The 25,352-nt window shown below is 47.6% G+C and overlaps 1 protein-coding gene and 1 long non-coding RNA gene across 2 annotated transcripts in view; one reads left to right on the plus strand and one right to left on the minus strand.

Annotated features, from left to right (window-relative positions):
* Positions 1-1,962: 1,962 nt before the first annotated feature.
* Positions 1,963-5,042, plus strand: LOC143285563 (uncharacterized). Its single transcript, XR_013055699.1, has 2 exons — positions 1,963-2,842; positions 3,080-5,042. It is a non-coding gene; the product is annotated as an uncharacterized LOC143285563 (long non-coding RNA).
* A 1,918-nt stretch (positions 5,043-6,960) lies between these two features.
* Positions 6,961-25,352, minus strand: part of LOC143285561 (putative Na(+)/H(+) antiporter nhx-9) — a 73,635-nt gene continuing 55,243 nt past the window's right edge. The window contains exons 8-13 of the mRNA XM_076592948.1: positions 22,908-22,978; positions 19,527-19,751; positions 17,755-17,893; positions 11,187-11,388; positions 10,449-10,604; positions 6,961-7,785 (exon numbers count right to left, since the gene is read on the minus strand). Coding sequence (XP_076449063.1) covers positions 7,103-7,785; positions 10,449-10,604; positions 11,187-11,388; positions 17,755-17,893; positions 19,527-19,751; positions 22,908-22,978 — 1,476 coding nt within the window. The 3' untranslated portion in view covers positions 6,961-7,102. The remainder of the gene's footprint in view (positions 7,786-10,448; positions 10,605-11,186; positions 11,389-17,754; positions 17,894-19,526; positions 19,752-22,907; positions 22,979-25,352) is intronic.

Genomic DNA, 25,352 nt, shown 5'->3' on the forward strand with positions numbered 1-25,352 from the left:
CTGTCTCACAGCGTGTTCCTCACATCAAGCTGAAAGGTCCAACAGCCATCAGGGGAGGGAATTCATGTCCATGGACAGCCATCAGGGGAGGGAATTCATGTCCATGGACAGCCATCAGGGGAGGGAATTCATGTCCCCTGACAGCCATCAGGGGAGGGAATTCATGTCCACAGACAGCCATCAGGGGAGGGAATTCATGTCCACAGACAGCCATCAGGGGAGGGAATTCATGTCCATGGACAGCCATCAGGGGAGGGAATTCATGTCCACAGACAGCCATCAGGGGAGGGAATTCATGTCCATGGACAGCCATCAGGGGAGGGAATTCATGTCCATGGACAGCCATCAGGGGAGGGAATTCATGTCCACAGACAGCCATCAGGGGAGGGAATTCATGTCCATGGACAGCCATCAGGGGAGGGAATTCATGTCCACAGACAGCTATCAGGGGAGGGAATTCATGTCCCCTGACAGCCATCAGGGGAGGGAATGCATGTCCCCTGACAGCCATCAGGGGAGGGAATTCATGTCCACAGACAGCTATCAGGGGAGGGAATTCATGTCCATGGACAGCCATCAGGGGAGGGAATGCATGTCCATGGACAGCCATCAGGGGAGGGAATTCATGTCCCCTGACAGCCATCAGGGGAGGGAATTCATGTCCACAGACAGCCATCAGGGGAGGGAATTCATGTCCACAGACAGCCATCAGGGGAGGGAATTCATGTCCACAGACAGCTATCAGGGGAGGGAATTCATGTCCCCTGACAGCCATCAGGGGAGGGAATGCATGTCCACTGACAGCCATCAGGGGAGGGAATTCATGTCCACGGACAGCCATCAGGGGAGGGAATTCATGTCCCCTGACAGCCATCAGGGGAGGGAATGCATGTCCCCTGACAGCCATCAGGGGAGGGAATGCATGTCCACTGACAGCCATCAGGGGAGGGAATTCATGTCCATGGACAGCCATCAGGGGAGGGAATTCATGTCCACGGACAGCCATCAGGGGAGGGAATTCATGTCCACGGACAGCCATCAGGGGAGGGAATTCATGTCCATGGACAGCCATCAGGGGAGGGAATTCATGTCCCCTGACAGCCATCAGGGGAGGGAATTCATGTCCACGGACAGCCATCAGGGGAGAGAATTCATGTCCACGGACAGCCATCAGGGGAGAGAATTCATGTCCACGGACAGCCATCAGGGGAGGGAATTCATGTCCATGGACAGCCATCAGGGGAGGGAATTCATGTCCATGGACAGCCATCAGGGGAGGGAATTCATGTCCATGGACAGCCATCAGGGGAGGGAATTCATGTCCATGGACAGCCATCAGGGGAGGGAATTCATGTTCATGGACAGCCATCAGGGGAGGGAATTCATGTCCACAGACAGCCATCAGGGGAGGGAATTCATGTCCATGGACAGCCATCAGGGGAGGGAATTCATGTCCATGGACAGCCATCAGGGGAGGGAATTCATGTCCACGGACAGCCATCAGGGGAGGGAATGCATGTCCACAGACAGCCATCAGGGGAGGGAATGCATGTCCATGGACAGCCATCAGGGGAGGGAATTCATGTTCACTGTGGGTAGGGTTCAGCACAGGAAGGCACCTCCCAGTCTTATCTTCTTCACCCAAGTCAAGCGCCCATTCACACCCAGATGGAGTGAGGAAAACGGGAGAAAAGTGCCTTTCCCAAAACACACAGCAGGTCAAATGTTGGCCTTGAACCCTGATGACTGGGGAACACTGGGCCAAGTCAGGACCTCCAAACAAGGACAGTGGACATGGCCTTGAAGGACTGGAGAACACTGGGCCACAAGTCAGGACCTCCAAACAAGGACAGTGGACATGGCCTTGAAGGACTGGGGAACACTGGGCCACAAGTCAGGACCTCCAAACAAGGACAGTGGACATGGCCTTGAAGGACTGGGGAACACTGGGCCACAAGTCAGGACCTCCAAACAAGGACAGTGGACATAGCCTTGAAGGACTGGGGAACACTGGGCCATGTCAGGACCTCCAAACAAGGACAGTGGACATGGCCTTGAAGGACTGGGGAACACTGGGCCACGTCAGGACCTCCAAACAAGGACAGTGGACATGGCCTTGAAGGACTGGGGAGCACTGGGCCACAAGTCAGGACCTCCAAACAAGGACAATGGCTGGCTGTGGAGGACAACAAAACATCAGAGGAAGGAGCAGAAAGTTGAATCACGGATGTATTTTCAAAAGAACCTTGACAGCATCATTTCCAACACACCAGCCCTGGACACTTAGACTTCAAGACCATCAGCTGATAGATCGTTAACCCCAACGGCATCATTCCCAACACACCAGCCCCGATAGATTGTTAACTCAAACAGCATCATTTCATGTTGAATTCCAGAATGGAGCTTTACTTAATAATTCCTTTTTCAAATGTTGGCTACCTGTGGTCTTCACTGATGGCGGAGGGGGTTTTCAGGAAGGATTTCTCTTGCGCTGATCATGTGGGTCAGCTTGCAGCCCGGAAAACAGGGAATGACCATTGGTGGCTTTTGACAGGCACTGCTGTAACGTGAATGCCCATTGGCTGAAGAGAAAATGGGTCAGTGGAAATGACTGGAGGGTAAAAGCTGACTATCCAGTGAATCAGTGTGCCATCACCATTCTGAAACACAGAGTTTTTTGTTGCTGTTTTTTTCAGGGTGTTTTGTTGTTGCTGTTTTTCAGGGTGTTTTGTTGTTGCTGTTTTTCAGGGTGTTTTGCTGTTGCTGTTTTTCAGGGTGTTTTGCTGTTGCTGTTTTTCAGGGTGTTTTGCTGTTTTGTTGTTGCTGTTTTTCAGGCTGTTTTGTTGTTGCTGTTTTTCAGGCTGTTTTGTTGTGCTGTTTTTCAGGCTGTTTTGTTGTTGCTGCTGTTTTTCAGGCTGTTTTGTTGTTGCTGTTGTTTTTCAGGGTGTTTTGTTGTTGCTGTTTTTCAGGGTGTTTTGTTGTTGCTGCTGTTTTTCAGGGTGTTTTGTTGTTGCTGTTTTTCAGGGTGTTTTGTTGTTGCTGTTTTTCAGGGTGTTTTGTTGTTGCTGCTGTTTTTCAGGCTGTTTTGTTGTTGCTGTTTTTCAGGGTGTTTTGTTGCTGTTTTTCAGGGTGTTTTGTTGTTGCTGTTTTTCAGGGTGTTTTGTTGTTGCTGTTTTTCAGGCTGTTTTGTTGCTGTTTTTCAGGCTGTTTTGTTGTTGCTGTTTTTCAGGGTGTTTTGTTGTTGCTGCTGTTTTTCAGGGTGTTTTGTTGTTGCTGTTTTTCAGGCTGTTTTGTTGTTGCTGTTTTTCAGGGTGTTTTGTTGTTGCTGTTTTTCAGGGTGTTTTGTTGTTGCTGTTTTTCAGGCTGTTTTGTTGTTGCTGTTTTGGCTTGAGCAGACTGACCTCCAGCAGGGGAAGAGTGGAATGCAGGTATTTGGGGGAAGAATAAAATCTGTGGACAGCAGAAGGGCTGACAGGTTGCAGAAGTTCCTGGCTGGACAGAACACCTGTGAGAGACAGAGAAACTGACCACCGCCCGTTAGATGTGGCTGGAACGGAGACACACAAATGATCAGGTCATACTTTGAAAGCAGCTTTGTTGACCAACAGTAGACCTTCCACACCCCTCTCCAAAATGTGGACAGTGTTCAGAACATGAAGACAACTTATCAACATGACACACACACAGTGTGATGAAAACATGCATGTGTAGCTAAAGACCCTTTTGACACTGACTGATGGAGTGTCACCATGCTGGTAGAACAAGGCACAAGCAGCCAACATTGATGGGCTCAAGTTTGGAAACTGCTGGCACAAAATTTCCATTAAAAATGGGGGGAGGGAGGAGACTGCCTACACAATCTAAGCTTTGAAACTATTCTCACACCAATCCCAAACAAAAACAAAAAACATGCTTACACACAAAATAAAACATCCCTGACATTCTATTCACAGTGCCCTTTTTAAAAGGACAGACACGGTGACACAAGCAAATGACCACATCCAGCTTCCACAGTTCCGACAGAAAGCAAAGCCCCAGTTTGTTGTGATTTGAACTCTGTCAGTGTCCCGTCCTGAGAGGTGCTGCAAGAAGCAGGGAAAACAGGTCCCAGCAACAAACTCTCTTTGTTGAGAGGAACAAACACAAACATAAACCAGTTCCAGTTTCAGGGAGTGTGGGAGTGGCCACTGAGTCCTGTACACTGCACGGCGTCAGCTTTAAAGGGAAACAGGGAGCAGGTGCCAGGCCTGACACATTAACCAATGCACTGGTCACGGCTTTCACTGACAAAAAACATTAACACTGGTCACGGCTTTCACTGACAAAAAACATTAACACTGGTCACGGCTTTCACTGACAAAAAACATTAACACTGGTCACGGCTTTCACTGACAAAAAACATTAACAAAGGAAAACAAACCACACACAGGGCAGCAGTCTGCCTGCTGGTCTTCAGGACCCAGGAAATCCTGACACAGGAACCTTGAGAGGATTTTGTTGTTTTTCTCTTCTGGTTCAGCTGACTGACTGTATCATACAGACACAGGAACCTTGAGAGGATTTTGTTGTTTTTCTCTTCTGGTTCAGCTGATTGACTGTATCATACAGACACAGGAACCTTGAGAGGATTTTGTTGTTTTTCTCTTCTGGTTCAGCTGACTGACTGACTGTACCATACAGACACAGGAACCTTGTGAGGATTTTGTTGTTTTTCTTCTGGTTCAGCTGATTGACTGTATCATACAGACACAGGAACCTTGAGAGGATTTTGTTGTTTTCCTCTTCTGGTTCAGCTGACTGACTGACTGGATCATGCAACACTCTCATTCTTTCAACACTTTTTTCTTCTTTCTTCCTTCATTTTAATACTTGTTCTGTTCCTTCCTCCCAGTCTTCAGTTCTTCCCTCAGAAAATACAAACAGCATGACCAAACTTCTCACTCACTGACCTCTCTCTACCTCTCTCTCTCTCTGTACCTGTGTGTCCATGCACTGACCTCTCTCTACCTCTCTCTCTCTCTGTACCTGTGTGTCCATGCACTGACCTCTCTCTACCTCTCTCTATCTCTGTACCTGTGTGGCCATGCACTGACCTCTCTCTACCTCTCTCTCTCTCTGTACCTGTGTGTCCATGCACTGACCTCTCTCTACCTCTCTCTCTCTCTCTCTGTACCTGTGTGTCCATGCACTGACCTCTCTCTACCTCTCTCTGTACCTGTGTGTCCAGGCACTGACCTCTCTCTACCTCTCTCTCTCTCTGTACCTGTGTGTCCATGCACTGACCTCTCTCTACCTCTCTCTCTCTCTGTACCTGTGTGTCCATGCACTGACCTCTCTCTACCTCTCTCTCTCTCTGTACCTGTGTGTCCATGCACTGACCTCTCTCTACCTCTCTCTCTCTCTGTACCTGTGTGTCCATGCACTGACCTCTCTCTACCTCTCTCTCTCTCTGTACCTGTGTGTCCATGCACTGACCTCTCTCTACCTCTCTCTCTCTGTACCTGTGTGTCCATGCACTGACCTCTCTCTACCTCTCTATCTCTCTGTACCTGTGTGTCCATGCACTAACATGCACACACACACACAAATCAGCCATGTCCTCATTTTCATCTAACATTAAACTTTCTCCCCTCCTGCCCCTTTATTTTTCAATTTTTCAGCAAGCAAGCCCTGACAACTTTCTGGCTGTTATCCCGTTCTGCAGATGGCAAAGACATGTTGGTCAGCTGGACAGCGGCACATTTCACCACCAGCACCAATTCCCATTTTGTTCTCAGCATGTTAGTGAGTGCTGTGACTGGGTGGGTCTGGTCTTCACTCAGGGCATGGCTTTGAGGTCTTCACTCAGGGCACGGCTTTGAGGTCTTCACTCAGGGCATGGCTTTGAGGTCTTCACTCAGGGCACGGCTTTGAGGTCTTCACTCAGGGCATGGCTTTGAGGTCTTCACTCAGGGCACGGCTTTGAGGTCTTCACTCAGGGCATGGCTTTGAGGTCTTCACTCAGGGCATGGCTTTGAGGTCTTCACTCAGGGCATGGCTTTGAGGTCTTCACTCAGGGCACGGCTTTGAGGTCTTCACTCAGGGCACGGCTTTGAGGTCTTCACTCAGGGCACGGCTTTGAGGTCTTCACTCAGGGCACGGCTTTGAGGTCTTCACTCAGGGCACGGCTTTGAGGTCTTCACTCAGGGCATGGCTTTGAGGTCTTCACTCAGGGCATGACTTTGTGCTATCTTTGGAAAGCTGTTAGGCACTGGAAATAATAACATGCAGCACATTGTTGAAGTGTCAACAGTTTACAGTTGTAACACACAACACTCTCCCAGATCAGAGCCAGCTTGGACTCTTTCCTCCCACATCAAAGCCACTTTGGACGTGCTGTTGTCGTGTGTGTGTGTGTGTGTGTGTGAGTGCATCAAGAATGATTCCATCAAGAATCATCCATCAGCTTTAATATATATATATATTCTTTTTATTTTAAATTGAACTGTAGGTCATACACGAATCAACTCATGTCCAGTTTTTGACAGTTTTCAAACATCATAATTTTCTGCTGACTCTGAACGATCAGTGCCACGAAACATTCCACACCACACCACCACACACTGGTGTGGGCAGCAGTCGAAAAGACCCACACTGGCTTCACTCACTCACACTTTGCTATGAAACAGTAGTTGTTGTCCCCCCCCCCCCCCCCCCCCAATTCCCGACTGTAGTCCTGATCAGCCTGACCGGCACGACGTCAGCCAACAAGGGAAGTTCCGTCAGCACAGGCCCCCAACACCCACAGCAACAGGGCAGAGGGGGAGAGATCAACCACACAAAAAACAAAAAACCTCCAGAAAAGGCAGCCTGACCCTACAGATAGGTGTCTATATGCAAGTCGTCAAGGTCAATGTCGTCCACAGACTGGTCATGCAGGTCATCGACATCATCACCATCTTGGTGGGCCCCCCCTACAGGGCTGAGGTCCTCAAAGTCGTGGTCCTCGTCCGAGGGCTCACTGCTGTCCAGCCACGACTGGACCCTGGTCACCAGCCGCTCCTGGTAGTCAGCCTCGTCAGCGATGATCTCCTCCTGGATGCCGTGCGGGGAACACATCTCCTCAAGCTGCAGCGGCTGGAAGTGCTTGGGGGAGCTGGAGGGCCGCAGTCTGACCGACCCCCCTGAGGGCACGGGGGGGGACCTGGGGGCAGTCCTCCGCCGACACCAGGCAGTTGTGGTGGGTGGGGGGATAGAAGTTGTGGGAGGACGACTGCAGGTAGGTGCTGGCCTTCTCCCCCCCAGCCCCCACCACATCCCGCCCCTCGGGAGAGGTCAGCGGGGGGTCATTGTCACCACTCTCTGAGGCCCAGGGCAGGGGCAGGGAACTCTGGGAGGTCCAGGGCGGGGGCAAGGTGTCGCAGGGCTTGTCAGCCTTGTGGTCCTCACAGGGACTGCTGGAGGCAGCGGCGGCAGGGGGGGAGGTGTCCGGGGTGGTGGTGGTGGTGGTGGTGGAGGGGAAGATGTCAAACACAGGTGTGCGGTGGGTGGTGGGTGCGGGGGCACCGATGGTGTTCTCCGGGGACACGTAAGGGGACCCGGACTCCGTCAGGTGGTTGTAGGCCAGGTTGTCTGCCCATGATGGGGCCTGCGACATGAGGGGGTGGTCGTCGTCAGGCATGCTCAGCGAGATGGACGACCTCACTGGGGGCAGCTGGGTCGTTCGTTTCCACGGCAACACACGCTCCGCTTCGGTCTCCTCCGGGGGGGACGCTAGATCATCATCCAGATCCGATGCTCCCGAGTCTGGGGACAGAGATGGCGGCATGAGTCGTGGTCTGCAGGCCGGGACCGTCAGCATTTCTCACACACACACACACACACACACACACACACAGACACACACAATGCACACACACACACACAGACACACACAATGCACACACACACAATGCGCACACACACACACAATGCGCACACACACACACACACGCGCACACACACACACACACACACACACACACACACACACACACACACACACACACACACACACACACACTGCATTCCTTCCTTTCTTTTCCAAAAACATCTGCCCCCAAATACAGCACAATACAATGTCATACAGCTAAATACCATACAATACCACACAATACAATGCATCATAATACCAGACAATAACACACCACACCGTACAATAACATACATTACCATACTACACAATATAATGCAACACCACACAATACAACACCATTCATACACAATACCACACAGCACAACACCATACATACACGATACCACACACACACCACACCACACATACACCACACCACACACACACCACACCACACACACACCATACCACACACACACCACACCACACATACACCATACCACACACACACCACACCACACACACACCACACCACACACACACCACACATACACCACACCACACACACACCACACCACACACACACCATACCACACACACACCACACATACACCATACCACACACACACCACACCACACACACACCAACCACACATACTGATACACCACACATACACCATACCACACACACACCACACCATACATACACCATACCACACACACACCATACCACACACACACCATACCATACACCACACCACACCACACACACACCATACCACACATACACCACACCACACATACTGATACACCACACATACACCATACCATACACACACCACACCACACACACACCACACCACACATACAACACACACCATACCATACATACACCACACCACACACACACCACACCACACATACACCACACCACACATACACCACACCACACACACACCACACCACACACACACCACACCACACATACTGATACACCACACACACACCACACCACACATACACCACACCACACACACACCATACCACACATACACCACACCACACACACACCACACCACACATACTGATACACCACACACACACCATACCATACATACACCATACCACACACACACCACACCACACACACACCATACCATACATACACCACACCACACACACACCACACCACACATACTGATACACCACACACACACCATACCACACACACACCACACCACACATACACCACACCACACACACACCATACCACACACACACCATACCACACACACACCACACCACACACACACCACACCACACATACTGATACACCACACACACACCATACCACACACACACCACACCACACATACACCACACCACACACACACCACACCACACATACTGATACACCACACACACACCATACCACACATACACCATACCACACACACACCACACCACACACACACCATACCACACACACACCACACCACACATACACCATACCACACACACACACCATACCACACATACACCATACCACACATACACCACACCACACATACTGATACACCACACACACACCATACCACACATACACCATACCACACATACACCACACCACACACACCACACCACATACACCATACCACACATACACCACACCACACACACACCACACCACACACACACCACACCACACACACACCATACCACACATACACCATACCACACATACACCACACCACACATACTGATACACCACACATACACCACACCACACACACACCATACCACACATACACCATACCACACATACACCACACCACACATACACCACACCACACATACACCACACCACACACACACCATACCATACACACCATACCACATACACCACACCACACACACACCACACCACACACACACCACACCACACACACACCACACCACACATACACCATACCATACACACACCATACCACACATACACCACACCACACATACACCATACCACACATACACCATACCACACATACACCATACCATACACACACCACACCAAACACACACCACACCACACACACACCACACCACACACACACCACACCACACACACACCACACCACACACACACCACACCACACACACACCATACCACACACACACCATACCACACATACACCATACCACACATACACCACACCACACACACACCATACCACACACACACCATACCACACACACACCACACCACACACACACCATACCACACATACACCATACCACACATACACCACACCACACACACACCATACCACACATACACCACACCACACATACTGATACACCACACACACACCACACCACACATACACCACACCACACACACACCATACCACACACACACCATACCACACATACTGATACACCACACATACACCATACCACACATACACCATACCACACACACACACCATACCACACACACACCATACCACCTATACACCATAAAACACACACACCATAGCACACAGCACAATACCACACAATACAAGGCAGTACATACCCAGTGAGGTCAGTCTGGACTCCATGGGAGCTCCAAGAGTGAACTTGACGGCTTCCCTCAAGGCGTCCTCTTCCTCCTCCCCCATCTTTCTCTCTCCCTCCTCCTCCCCTTCCTCCCCTCTTCCCGTCCTTTCCTCTTCCTCCCTGCCTGCTTTCTCTGGAACCAGAGACACACATCACCGTGCCAGCTGGCTGCTTCCTGCTGCTCAACTTCCTTCATGACTTGGGGATCAAATGCTCTACTTTGTCCATTCATTTTTTGGATAACCAAAAAAAAATGTTAATGACTATGACTGTGAAGGAAGCACTGGGTGAAAAACACACAGGTGAACAAAGCTGACAGTGTTGATATGAACAACTCAATTAAGAACAACAACAACAAAAAATCATTAATCTGTTTGCTGCTGTGGACCCATTATGTTTACCAAATCCATAAATTTTCCTTTGTGTGTGTAAACAATGCACACACACACACATAGACACACCATACACACACACATACACACACACACACCATACACACACACACAAACACCATACACACACATCACACACACACACACACACACACACACACACGCACACACACAAACACCATACACACACATCACACACATGCACACACACACACATCACACACACGCACACACACACACACACACACACACATACCATACACACACACATAATCCCATCCCAACCAATACACCCCTCCCCAAAAACCCCAACCCACACAGACCTTTGACAGTGTGTTTGGTTTCGTCCATGGTGGTGATGTTGGCGTGGGGAGGGGGCGTTTTGAGGGGGGTGACCCCCTGCTGTCGCTGGACTTCCAGGCTGATGAATCGCCGCAGCTGTTGGTGGGCCTGGTGGTGGGACAGCTGCCCTGCCCCGCCCTCCCCCTGCCCCTCTCCCAGGGTGTGCCTCCGCTCCATCACGAACTGTCACCATAATGATAATGATAACAACAATCCGCTCCATCACGAACTGTCACCATAATGATAATGATAATAACAATCCGCTCCATCACGAACTGTCACCATAATGATAATGATAACAACAATCCGCTCCATCACGAACTGTCACCATAATGATAATGATAATGATAATAACAATCCGCTCCATCACGAACTGTCACCATAATGATAATGATAATGACACTCCGCCCCATCACGAACTGTCACCATAATGATAATGATAACAATCCGCTCCATCACGAACTGTCACCATAATAATGATAATGATAATAACACTCCACTCCATCACGAACTGTCACCATAATGATAATGATAACAATCCGCTCCATCACGAACTGTCACCATAATGATAATGATAATAACAATCCGCTCCATCACGAACTGTCACCATAATGATAATGATAATAACAATCCGCTCCATCACGAACTGTCACCATAATGATAATGATAACAATCCGCTCCATCATGAACTGTCACCATAATGATAATGATAATAACAATCCGCTCCATCACGAACTGTCACCATAATGATAATGATAATAACAATCCGCTCCATCACGAACTGTCACCATAATGATAATGATAACAATCCGCTCCATGATGAACTGTCACCATAATGATAATGATAATAACAATCCGCTCCATCATGAACTGTCACCATAATGATAATGATAATAACAATCCGCTCCATCATGAACTGTCACCATAATGATAATGATAATAACACTCCGCTCCATCACGAACTGTCACCATAATGATAATAACAATCCGCTCCATCACGAACTGTCACCATAATGATAATAACAATCCGCTCCATCACGAACTGTCACCATAATGATAATGATAATAACAATCCGCTCCATCATGAACTGTCACCATAATGATAATGATAATAACAATCCGCTCCATCACGAACTGTCACCATAATGATAATAACAATCCGCTCCATCACGAACTGTCATCATCATAATGATAATGATAATAACAATCTGCTCCATCACGAACTGCCATCATCATAATGATAATGATAATAACAATCCGCTCCATCACGAACTGTCATCACCATAATGATAATGATAATAACAATCCGCTCCATCACGAACTGTCATCATCATAATGATAATGATAATAACAATCCGCTCCATCACGAACTGTCATCATCATAATAATAATGATAATGATAATAACAATCCGCTCCATCACGAACTGTCATCATCATAATGATAATGATAATGATAATAACAATCCTCTCCATCACAAACTGTCATCATCATAATTATGATGGAGTCTCCCGTCGGACCAACGGACAAGTAGGCAGGCAGGCTTATCTGTCGGTGTGTGTCCTCATATGGGAGAAGAGGCCGATTCTGGATGCGCAGCACTTCCCACAGGTGTTGCAAGGGAAAACGTCTCCAGAAGTTGAGCACTGCTTCCTTCGCTCACACTTCTCCTTAATGGCCAGCGTTCTCTTGTTTTCAAACGTCTTTATGCCACTAGAGCACAGCATCCTCCAGTGAGAGCGGTCAAGGGCATCAGTTTCCCAGGAAGCGATGTCTATGTCACAGGCTTTGAGGTTTGTCTTCAAGGTGTGCTTGAAGTGTTTGCAGGGTCTTCCAAGTTCCCGGTGGCCTTCCTTCAGCTGGCCATACAGTAGCATCTTCGAGATCCTGCTGTCTGTCATGCGGACAACGTGTCCTGTCCAGCGTAGCTGGCACTGGATCAGCAGGCTTTTGATGCCGGGCAGGCCGCTCCTCTCTAGGACCTGGCGGTTGGAGACCCTGTTTTGCCACTTTATGCTGAGGATCTTTCGTAGGCATCTTTGGTGAAACTGCTCAAGTTGTTGAATGTGACAGCGATACATTGTCCATGTTTCACAGCAGTACAACAAGGTGGTCAGCACAACAGCTCTGTAGGTTTTGATTTTGGTGCTGAGCCTGATGCCTTTGTTGTTCCACAGCCTGTTGGTGAGTCTGCCAAAGGCAGAGCTGGCCTTGGCGATGCACAGTGTCACTTCTGCATCAAGGGCTCCGTTGCTGCACAGGGTGCTGCCCAGGTAGCAAAACTTGTCGACTGACTTGATCTCTGTGTCATCGATCTTGACTGCAGGTGGGGGGGAGGCACTGGCGTTCTGTGAGCTAGCTGGTTGGTACATGGACTTGGTCTTGCTGAGGCTGATGGTGAGTCCAAAGCAACTGCAGGAGGTTGAGAACCTGTCCGTAATGAACTGCATGTCCTCATGGAAGTGCGCAGCAAGCGTGCAGTCATCAGCGAAGAGGAACTCTCTCAACAGTGCCTCAAACACCCTGGACCTGGCATGGAGTCGCCACAAGTTGAAAAGTTTGCCATCTGTGCGAAACTGAATGTAGATGCCCCGGTCGCAGTCTCCTATACTGCTGATGGAAAAGGTCAGTGGACATGGTTCTGTCGTTTTACCAAGACTTTTCCAGCCCTGAAAATGGTTTGTTAAATCCAGCATTTACCAAGACTTTTCCAGCCCTGAAAATGGTTTGTTAAATCCAGCATTTACCAAGACTTTTCCAGCCCTGAAAATGGTTTGTTAAATCCAGCATTTACCAAGACTTTTCCAGCCCTGAAAATGGTCCTGTCATTTCACAAGACTTGTCCTGACTTGATGGCTGTGTGTGAATCATGCCCATTGCCCACACTGACTGACTGACAGCACTCTGTCCACACTGACTGACTGACTGCACTCTGTCCACACTGACTGACTGCACTCTGTCCACACTGACTGACTGACTGCACTCTGTCCACACTGACTGACTGACTGCACTCTGTCCACACTGACTGACTGCACTCTGTCCACACTGACTGACTGACTGCACTCTGTCCACACTGACTGACTGACTGACTGCACTCTGTCCACACTGACTGACTGACTGACTGCACTCTGTCCACACTGACTGCACTCTGTCCACACTGACTGACTGACTGCACTCTGTCCACACTGACTGACTGACTGACTGCACTCTGTCCACACTGACTGACTGACTGCACTCTGTCCACACTGACTAACTGACTGCACTCTGTCCACACTGACTGCACTCTGCCCACACTGACTGACTGCACTCTGTCCACACTGACTGACTGACTGACTGCACTCTGTCCACACTGACTGACTGACTGCACTCTGTCCACACTGACTGACTGACTGCACTCTGCCCACACTGACTGACTGACTGCACTCTGCCCACACTGACTGACTGACTGCACTCTGTCCACACTGACTGACTGACTGCACTCTGTCCACACTGACTGACTGACTGCACTCTGTCCACACTGACTGACTGACTGCCCTCTGTCCACACTGACTGACTGACTGCCCTCTGTCCACACTGACTGCACTCTGCCCACACTGACTGACTGACTCCCCTCTGTCCACACTGACTGACTGACTGCACTCTGTCCACACTGACTGACTGACTGCCCTCTGTCCACACTGACTGACTGACTGCACTCTGTCCACACTGACTGCACTCTGTCCACACTGACTGACTGACTGCACTCTGCCCACACTGACTGACTGACTGCACTCTGCCCACACTGACTGACTGACTCCCCTCTGTCCACACTGACTGACTGACTGACTGCACTCTGCCCACACTGACTGACTGACTCCCCTCTGTCCACACTGACTGACTGTCTCCACTCTGTCCACACTGACTGACTGACTGACTGCACTCTGTCCACACTGACTGACTGACTGCACTCTGTCCACACTGACTGACTGACTGCCCTCTGTCCACACTGACTGCACTCTGTCCACACTGACTGACTGACTGCACTCTGTCCACACTGACTGACTGACTGACTGCACTCTGTCCACACTGACTGACTGACTGCACTCTGTCCACACTGACTGACTGACTGACTGCACTCTGTCCACACTGACTGACTGCACTCTGTCCACACTGACTGACTGACTCCCCTCTGTCCACACTGACTGACTGACTGCACTCTGCCCACACTGACTGACTGCACTCTGTCCACACTGACTGACTGACTGCACTCTGTCCACACTGACTGACTGCACTCTGCCCACACTGACTGACTGACTGCACTCTGTCCACACTGACTGACTGACTGACTCCCCTCTGTCCACACTGACTGACTGACTGCACTCTGCCCACACTGACTGACTGCACTCTGTCCACACTGACTGACTGACTGCACTCTGTCCACACTGACTGACTGACTGCACTCTGTCCACACTGACTGACTGCACTCTGCCCACACTGACTGACTGACTGCACTCTGTCCACACTGACTGACTGACTGACTCCCCTCTGTCCACACTGACTGACTGACTGCACTCTGTCCACACTGACTGACTGACTGCACTCTGTCCACACTGACTGACTGCACTCTGTCCACACTGACTGACTGACTGCACTCTGTCCACACTGACTGACTGACTGCACTCTGTCCACACTGACTGACTGACTGCACTCTGTCCACACTGACTGACTGCACTCTGTCCACACTGACTGACTGACTGACTGCACTCTGTCCACACTGACTCCACTCTGTCCACACTGACTGACTGACTCCACTCTGTCCACACTGACTGACTGACTCCACTCTGTCCACACTGACTGACTGACTGCACTCTGTCCACACTGACTGACTCCACTCTGTCCACACTGACTGACTGACTGCACTCTGTCCACACTGACTCCACTCTGTCCACACTGACTGACTGACTCCACTCTGTCCACACTGACTGACTGACTGCACTCTGTCCACACTGACTCCACTCTGGCCACACTGACTGACTGACTGCACTCTGTCCACACTGACTGCACTCTGTCCACACTGACTGACTGACTCCACTCTGCCCACACTGACTGACTGACTGCACTCTGTCCACACTGACTGACTGACTGCACTCTGTCCACACTGACTGACTGACTGCACTCTGTCCACACTGACTGACTGACTGCACTCTGCCCACACTGACTGACTGCACTGACTGACTGCACTCTGTCCACACTGACTGACTGACTGCACTCTGTCCACACTGACTGACTGACTGCACTCTGTCCACACTGACTGACTGACTGCACTCTGTCCACACTGACTGACTGACTGACTGCACTCTGGCCACACTGACTGACTGACTGCACTCTGTCCACACTGACTGACTGACTGCACTCTGCCCACACTGACTGACTGACTGCACTCTGTCCACACTGACTCCACTCTGTCCACACTGACTGACTGACTCCACTCTGTCCACACTGACTGACTGACTGCACTCTGTCCACACTGACTCCACTCTGGCCACACTGACTGACTGACTGCACTCTGTCCACACTGACTGCACTCTGTCCACACTGACTGACTGACTCCACTCTGCCCACACTGACTGACTGACTGCACTCTGTCCACACTGACTGACTGCAATCTGTCCACACTGACTGACTGACTGACTGCACTCTGCCCACACTGACGGACTGACTCCACTCTGTCCACACTGACTGACTGCACTCTGCCCACACTGACTGACTGACTGCACTCTGTCCACACTGACTGACTGACTCCCCTCTGTCCACACTGACTGACTGACTGCACACTGTCCACACTGACTGACTGACTCCCTTCTGTCCACACTGACTGACTGACTGCACACTGTCCACACTGACTGACTGTCTCCACTCTGTCCACACTGACTGACTGACTGACTGCACTCTGTCCACACTGACTGACTGACTGCAGTCTGTCCACACTGACTGACTGACTGCACTCTGTCCACACTGACTGCACTCTGTCCACACTGACTGACTCCACTCTGTCCACACTGACTGACTGACTGCACTCTGTCCACACTGACTGACTGACTGACTGCACTCTGTCCACACTGACTGACTGACTGCACTCTGTCCACACTGACTGACTGACTGACTGCACTCTGCCCACACTGACTGACTGACTGCACTCTGTCCACACTGACTGACTGACTGACTGCACTCTGTCCACACTGACTGACTGACTGACTGCACTCTGTCCACACTGACTGACTGACTCCCCTCTGTCCACACTGACTGACTGCACTCTGTCCACACTGACTGACTGACTCCCCTCTGCCCACACTGACTGACTGACTGCAGTCTGTCCACACTGACTGACTGACTGACTGCACTCTGTCCACACTGACTGACTGACTCCCCTCTGTCCACACTGACTGACTGCCCTCTGTCCACACTGACTGACTGACTGCACTCTGCCCACACTGACTGACTGACTGCACTCTGTCCACACTGACTGACTGACTGCAGTCTGTCCAGCACCCAGCACCCTGTGAAGCCTCACCGTCTTGCGAGGCCTGAACATGGCGTCCTCCAGCACGTGGTGCATCAGAGAGTCGTCCACGTCCTTCCTGGAGTACACAGACTCCACAGCATGGATGTCCAGCACTGTGGAGGGGGGCGAGAAGTACACTTCATGCTCACTGAAAGCAACGACACACAGTCTGTTAGCAAGGAAAACTGTGTGTGTGTGTGTGTGTTCGTTCTTTAGTTTAGCGTCTTTTTACTATCAGTGATATTAGACTATTAAAAAACAAGAGAGGCAAGGCCTTCAAGACTCACATGTGATACACTGAAAAAAAAATCCAAGCTTTTTATGTATTGTGTATAATTTCAAATTGTAATGTTTAAGATGAGAAAGATCAGTTTAAAGCGAATTAATTCCCCTAGCATTAATTACAGAGTATTTTCCATTTTTTACTATCTGCACCAAAACGTTTGCAAAATAATTAAAACTTCCATGCTTAGCAAAAGAAGTTCCTGTACGAACAAAAAATGATAATAATGACTGCTCTTGTTGTTGGGTCAGAATATCAGATCAAAGTGCCAAGTTTAGAGAATACAAAAAATATAAATATAACAGTAAATGCAGTTTGCATATAATTAGGCTTCATTTTTTTTTTTTTTTTTTTTGTGCCCATCCCAGAGGTGGAATATTGTTATAAACAAGATGACTGGAAAGAACTGAATTTTTCCTATTTTTATGCCTAATTTGGTGTCAACTGACAAAGTATTTGCAGAGAAAATGTCAATGTTAAAGTTTACCACGGACACACAGACACACACACAGACAACCAAACACCGGGTTAAAACATAGACTTACTTTGTTTACACAAGTGAGTCAAAAAGATAAAAAGAAAAAGCGGGGGTGGAGGGGAACAGAAAAGGTAAACTACCAAAAAATGCATAACTAACATGCAATTACATTTAACACTAACAATTCAATAATGATAATAATAATCAGAAACCATTAACACAATTCCGAAGTGCATTAAAGGAATATAGAAATAGGGCTATGAACTAATGCCTGTGAAAGTTTGACCATAAGAACCTCGTCAGAAATAACTTTCCAAAAATCATGTGCAGAATAGTTATTCTCTTTGAAATACTTGGGCAAGAAGGTACGTAACTGCTGACAGTGAAACAAACAATGATGCTAGCTGAACTGGATGCATGTAACATTTTCACCATAATTTGTCTTCAGCGCATCAAGTTGTATATGGACTAAACTGATTTGAAAAAAAAGAAAAAGAACAATATAAGTATAACGACTTATGATGACGATGTTATTGTTAATGTTCACTGCATTCAAAATTGTTTTTTTTCTTGGTTTTTTCCCTTTCTTTTCCATCTGCTCTGAACTGTTATAATGAATTAAACGGTGGTCGACCCAAGAAAGTCCGGGACAAGAAAACAAAAACAAAAGTTTTATACGGAAGAAAGTTGGTTATTAATCTTGTTTTGCAAGCTGATGGACTTGGTATCTTTTCTTTAATAATATTCTTGGGGAATAATGTCCCTTTATGTTTTAAAAACTTTTCCTTCCATTGGTTATGAAATCGACCCCATGCTGATTTTTCTAACAAAGTGTATGCCTCTTTTATGGAAAGACAGACATGTATTTTGGTCGATTTTTCTGAATCTTGTGTTCCTCTTTTAGCTGTTTTATCAGCAGCTTCATTGCCATGAATGCCCACATGAGAAGACACCCAACAAAAACTGACCTCAGTCCCTTCAGTCCCCAAACAATGTACCAGTGTGTGTGTGATAACTCACTCGAGGGACACGGCAGACACTTTGTGGTTGTTGGTGGCATCCCCAGTGGAGAGAGGGGGGTCGGAGACCAGGAGAGGACCGAGGAAGGTTCCGTGCGAGGTGATGTGGTGCATGGCGTCACGCACGTTGAGGCGTGACAGCACTGTCAGGATGGACGTCTCCCGCGTCTGGGGCTTCTCCTTCAGCAACAGGGGCTTCAGGTACCGGATGTTGAAGTGCTCAAACCTGCACAACATCACCTAGCAGGTCAGTACATTGATGTTGAAGTGATCAAACCTGACCAACATCACCTAGCAGGTCAGTACATTGATGTTGAAGTGATCAAACCTGACCAACATCACCTAGCAGGTCAGTACATTGATGTTGAAGTGATCAAACCTGACCAACATCACCTAGCAGGTCAGTACATTGATGTTGAAGTGATCAAACCTGCACCTAGCAGGTCAGTACATTGAAGTTGAAGTGATCAAACCTGCACAACATCACCTAGCAGGTCAGTACATTGATGTTGAAGTGATCAAACCTGCACCTAGCAGGTCAGTACATTGATGTTGAAGTGATCAAACCTGCACCTAGCAGGTCAGTACATTGATGTTGAAGTGATCAAACCTGCACATCACCTAGCAGGTCAGTACATTGATGTTGAAGTGATCAAACCTGCACATCACCTAGCAGGTCAGCACATTGATGTTGAAGTGATCAAACCTGCACATCACCTAGCAGGTCAGTACATTGATGTTGAAGTGATCAAACCTGCACATCACCTAGCAGGTCAGCACATTGATGTTGAAGTGATCAAACCTGACCAACATCACCTAGCAGGTCAGCACATTGATGTTGAAGTGATCAAACCTGACCAACATCACCTAACAGGTCAGTACATTGATGTTGAAGTGATCAAACCTGCACATCACCTAGCAGGTCAGCATATTGATGTTGAAGTGATCAAACCTGACCAACATCACCTAGCAGGTCAGTACATTGATGCTGAAGTGATCAAACCTGCACAACATCATCTAGCAGGTCAGTACATTGATGCTGAAGTGATCAAACCTGACCAACATCAACACCTAGCAGATCAACATGTTGATGTTGAAGTGATCAAACCTGACCAACATCAACACCTAGCAGATCAACATGCTGATCTTGAAGTGATCAAACCTGACCAACATCAACACCTAGCAGATCAACATGTTGATCTTGAAGTGATCAAACCTGACCAACATCAACACCTAGCAGATCAACATGTTGATCTTGAAGTGATCAAACCTGACCAACATCAACGCCTAGCAGGAGATTAAAGGAGTAATAAGTATCATGATGAAAACAGCAGCAGTAGTTGTAACACAATTTAAAGACAAAAATAAAATGATAATAATATTGAATTTATGTATATAGTGCTGTGAATACATTAAACACTGCTTTTTAAACTTTTTTTTTACACTACACAACATGACACATGCAGCACAACAAAACACAACACATCATATAATAACACACGACAACACAACACGCCACAACATGACACACGCAGCACAACAGAACACAACACATCATATAATAACACACCACAACACAACACGCCACAACATGACACACGCAGCACAACAAAACACAACACATCATATAATAACACACCACAACACAACACACCACAACATGACACACCCAGCACAACAAAACACATCATATAATAACACATTGCAACACAACACGCCACAACATGACACATACAGCACAAAACAACACATCATAAAATAACACACTAAACACATAACAAAATAACACACTACAACACACATCACAAAATAACACACTACAACACATATAAAAAAAGAACACACTACAACACATCACAAAATACAAACTATAACACACATCACAATATAACACACAACCACACGTCACAAAATAACAGACTACAACACACATCACAAAATAACACACTACAGCACATCACAAAATAACACACATCACAAAATAACACACTACAACACATCACAAAATAACAAACTACAACACACATCACAATATAACACACTACAACACACATTACAAAATAACACACTACAACACACATCACAAAATAACACACTACAACACACACCACAAAATAACACACTACAACACACATCACAATATAACACATTACAACACGGAACACAAAATAACACTACAACACACATCACAAAATAACACACATCACAAAATAACACACTACATCACAAAATAACAAACTACAACACACATCACAATATAACACACTACAGCACATCACAAAATAACACACATCACAAAATAACACACTACATCACAAAATAACAAACTACAACACACATCACAATATAACACACTACAACACACATTACAAAATAACACACTACAACACACATCACAATATAACACATTACAACACAGAACACAAAATAACACTACAACACACATCACAATGTAACACATTACAACACAGAACACAAAATAACACTACAACACACATCACAAAATAACACACTACAACACACATCACAAAATAACACACTACAACACACCACAAAATAACACACTACAACACACATCACAATATAACTCACTACAATGCACAACACAAAATAACACTACAACACACATCACAAAATAACACACTACAACACACATCACAAAATAACTCACTACAATGCACAACACAAAATAACACACTACAACACACCACAAAATAACACACTACAACACACATCACAATATAACACATTACAACACACCACAAAATAACACACTACAACACACCACAAAATAACACACTACAACACACCACAAAATAACACACTACAACACACATCACAATATAACACATTACAACACACCACAAAATAACTCACTACAACACACCACAAAATAACACACTACAACACACCACAAAATAACACACTACAACACACCACAAAATAACACACTACAACACACCACAAAATAACACACTACAACACACCACAAAATAACACACTACAACACACCACAAAATAACTCACTACAACACACCACAAAATAACACACTACAACACACCACAAAATAACTCACTACAACACACCACAAAATAACACACTACAACACACAATACACACTACAACACACCACAAAATAACACACTACAACACACCACAAAATAACACACTACAACACACCACAAAATAACACACTACAACACACCACAAAATAACACACTACAACACACCACAAAATAACACAAAAAAGCAACAACAACAAAACCAAACAGATATAACACAAGTGACAATAATACAACACACTACAAACAAGAATCAACACACTACAACACAACACACAGACACAACAACCTGACCCAAGTCAAGCCAAGGAAGCATCACCTGTTTTTTAAGGAGTTGTGGCTGGTGCGACCAATGATGTCCTCCACGCCTGCCATCAGGTGGTCGATCAGCTGTCCACACACACAACATCAATGTCACAGTCTGCCTCAAAGCTTCCTTGGGAGGGGGGGGGGGGGGTGCATGAGTGCATGTGTGCATGCATTTGTGTGTGTGTATGTGTGTGTGTGGCTGGGTGGCTGGGTGGGTGGGCATGTGTGCACACGTGTGGCCAGAGACCTAGTCTCACAATCAACACCTAGCAGATCAACATGTTGATGTTGAAGTGATCAAACCTGACCAACATCAACACCTAGCAGTCTTTTGAAGGCAATGTGAAGTCCTGAGTACAGCAAAATTATTGGGAACAGCTATCATCAAGAATCAAGGCTTGATATGTTTTTATTTATTTTTATTTTTTAAATGTCTTTTTGATTGGTAGAAAATTATTCATATGATTAATTCATCATACATGATTTTTTTTTTTTCAAACCAACATAAACAAATACACATATAACAAAAAAAATGTTCAGGCAAACTGTGATGACTGCACCTCAGTTCCCCCCCCCCCCCTCCAAATTTGTGACAGGAGAAATCCACTGACACTGACAGCCCGAAGGACAGGACAGAGGAAAGAACACAAACTCTTCCCTCCCTCCATCCACACACATCACAGTCACAATCCACCATTTCTTAATTCACCTCCACTGAATGCACATGGTGAGAGGGGAAACACACACACACACACACACACACACACACACACAAAACACTCACACAGCAACAAAGTTCATGATGTTACCTGAAGTGACACAGCAACAGTTCATGATTTTACTCCCAGTCCACACTGCTCCTCAGAGCAACATTCCCCCTTCCTCCCTCAACACACTGTCCCCCAAAGTCAGCTGTGCTCTTGAGGCAAAGTCACTGCTCCTTTATAAACTGTCCCCCCTGAGGAGGGAGAGGGGGTGGGGTGGCAGTGGAGAGGGGCTGGGGGTGGCAGGGGAAGTGGAAAGGGGTGTCATAAATCCTGCCCCAAATCCTGTTTCTATTTTCAGCTCAGGCTGACAAGGGAGACAAAGGAGGGCCAGTTGAGAAGCCAGGGGGCGCTGTCATCTGTCATGGAAAACAGCTGTGGGGGGATGGTGGGGGTGGAGAGGGGGGGTGGGGGTGGGGGTTAAACAATGTCTTCTCTACAGTCAGCTCCTCTTCAAGGTCAGTCACCAATCTTAGTATAACTGATATTTTTGATGTCTCTACATAAGCTCTGACTTCCCTCTCTCTCACCTCTGTCACTTGGTGGTGCTTTCCAGCCTCCACTGTTGGGTGTGTAGACTTCATGTCAGATCATTATAAAGTGATGTCCATGTGTGTGTGTGTGTGTGTGTGTGTGTGTGTACCCTATAAGAACCTCTCTTACTGTTTGTTGACAAGGAAACTGACACAGTACACCGGTTTCAGCTGGATCACTGCATGGACAAACACAGGAGGAGGGGGGGGGGGCTGTGGATGGAAGGGGGGGGGGTGAAGAGAAAAAGGTAAGGAAAAAGAGGAGGAGGTGAAAGAGGAGGAGGAGGAGGTGAAAGAGGAGGAGGAGGTGAAAGAGGAGGAGGAGGAGGTGAAAGAGGAGGAGGTGAAAGAGGAGGAGGAGGAGGTGAAAGAGGAGGAGGAGGTGAAAGAGGAGGAGGAGGAGGTGAAAGAGGAGGAGGAGGAGGTGAAAGAGGAGGAGGTGAAAGAGGAGGAGGAGGAGGTGAAAGAGGAGGAGGTGAAAGAGGAGGAGGTGAAAGGGGAGGAGGAGGAGGTGAAAGAGGAGGAGGAGGAGGAGGAGGAGGTGAAAGAGAAAGGGGAGAAAAGATAGGGAGAGAGCAGGAGAAAAAAAGGACGGAGGAGAAATGAGGAGAAAGCGAGGAGGAGTAAGGTGAAGGTAGGAGAAAGGACGGAGGAGAAATGAGGAGAAAGCGAGGAGGAGTAAGGTGAAGGTAGGAGAAAGGACGGAGGAGAAATGAGGAGAAAGCGAGGAGGAGTAAGGTGAAGATAGGAGAAAGGACAGAGGAGAAATGAGGGGAAAGCGAGGAGGAGTAAGGTGAAGGTAGGAGAAAGGACGAAGGAGAAATGAGGAGAAAGCAAGGAGGAGTAAGGTGAAGGTAGGAGAAAGGACTGAGGAGAAATGAGGAGAAAGCGAGGAGGAGGAGTAAGGTGAAGGTAGGAGAAGGATGGAGGAGAAATGAGGAGAAAGCGAGGAGGAGGAGTAAGGTGAAGGTAGGAGAAAGGACAGAGGAGAAAGCGAGGAGGAGTAAGGTGAAGATAGGAGAAAGGATGGAGGAGAAATGAGGAGAAAGCGAGGAGGAGGAGTAAGGTGAAGATAGGAGAAAGGACGGAGGAGGAGACTGAACACAAAGATGGAGAGTGAGAGGGAATAAACAGGAGAAAGAAAGTGCAGATAGGAGA

The sequence above is a fragment of the Babylonia areolata genome, chromosome 9 (assembly GCF_041734735.1).
Source record: "Babylonia areolata isolate BAREFJ2019XMU chromosome 9, ASM4173473v1, whole genome shotgun sequence".
Lineage (NCBI taxonomy): Eukaryota > Metazoa > Mollusca > Gastropoda > Neogastropoda > Buccinidae > Babylonia > Babylonia areolata.